At 52.7% G+C, this 860-nt stretch overlaps 1 protein-coding gene across 1 annotated transcript in view; it reads right to left on the bottom strand.

Moving 5' to 3' along the window:
• Window positions 1–297, bottom strand: part of ACA1_328400 (uncharacterized protein) — a gene marked incomplete at both ends in the record, with an annotated part of 1097 nt that extends 800 nt beyond the window's left edge. The window contains 2 exon segments of the mRNA XM_004337310.1: window positions 35–90; window positions 102–297. Coding sequence (XP_004337358.1) covers window positions 35–90; window positions 102–297 — 252 coding nt within the window.
• Between the last annotated feature and the right edge of the window lie 563 nt (window positions 298–860).

Here is an 860-nt window from a genome sequence, read left to right as displayed (position 1 = left end):
CTCGTTTCTAGTGCGTTCGTTCAGTTGCTCTTACCAAATCATCCTTCTTCTCGAGCTCAGTCTCGAGATGGACGATGCGACGCTTGAGCGCTTCGAGCGACGTTGTGTCAATGGAGGATCTTTCCTTTTCGAATTCCTCGTCCTTTTCTCTTCCCTTCCCTTGCTTTCCTCGTCCTCTCCGCGCTGATCGAATTGGTCGCCTCCTTCTCCTCCGTCTTCGTCCTGTGGTAGATCTTCTTCTGATTCGATGTGATTCGAATGAAGATGGTCCTCGTCGGAAAATTCGCTATCGAGCATCTAACGGGGCCGCGAATGGAGAGCAGGGGCGTCGAGCTCGTGGACGAGGTGGGATGGTCGAGAATCAAGGTCGTTCAGTCTTTCCTACACGTCGCAGAATTGAGGTGCAGGGCCATTCAACAAGTGATTTACTTTTTCGGTGGAGCCGTCTGGCGCAGTGGAAGACGCCCACGAATTGTCCGTTGTCTGTCCGCCCCGCCAGGAATGCAAAGAATGACTACGTAGGAGACCTTGGCGCGCATGAAATATTTCTGAGTATGCCGGTTACACCAAGAAGAAATCACCCCAGCACTTGTAGCTCGGCCGGTTATCTGCACCCTTCTCCAAGCCTTTCATCCTTCATCATGTACACCCACGACGCTTGGGTAGGATTACAATTTTGTTTTTTCTTATTGTTTACATACATCATTTACATCGTACAACCGCAGCTTGCGCTGGGTCTTTGGTCTTGCGAGCGACATTGGCCATCACTCGCCGCCTGTTGGAGATCACTGTGGCGGATTGCGAGAGGGATTACTTGCAGGCGCAAGGGCACTTGCAGGCCGCGGGGGAGCTGGAGGGCG

Source organism: Acanthamoeba castellanii (genome assembly GCF_000313135.1).
Source record: "Acanthamoeba castellanii str. Neff unplaced genomic scaffold scf7180000084560, whole genome shotgun sequence".
In the NCBI taxonomy this organism is placed as follows: Eukaryota; Discosea; order Longamoebia; family Acanthamoebidae; genus Acanthamoeba; species Acanthamoeba castellanii.
This window is presented reverse-complemented; position numbering and strand designations above follow the sequence as displayed.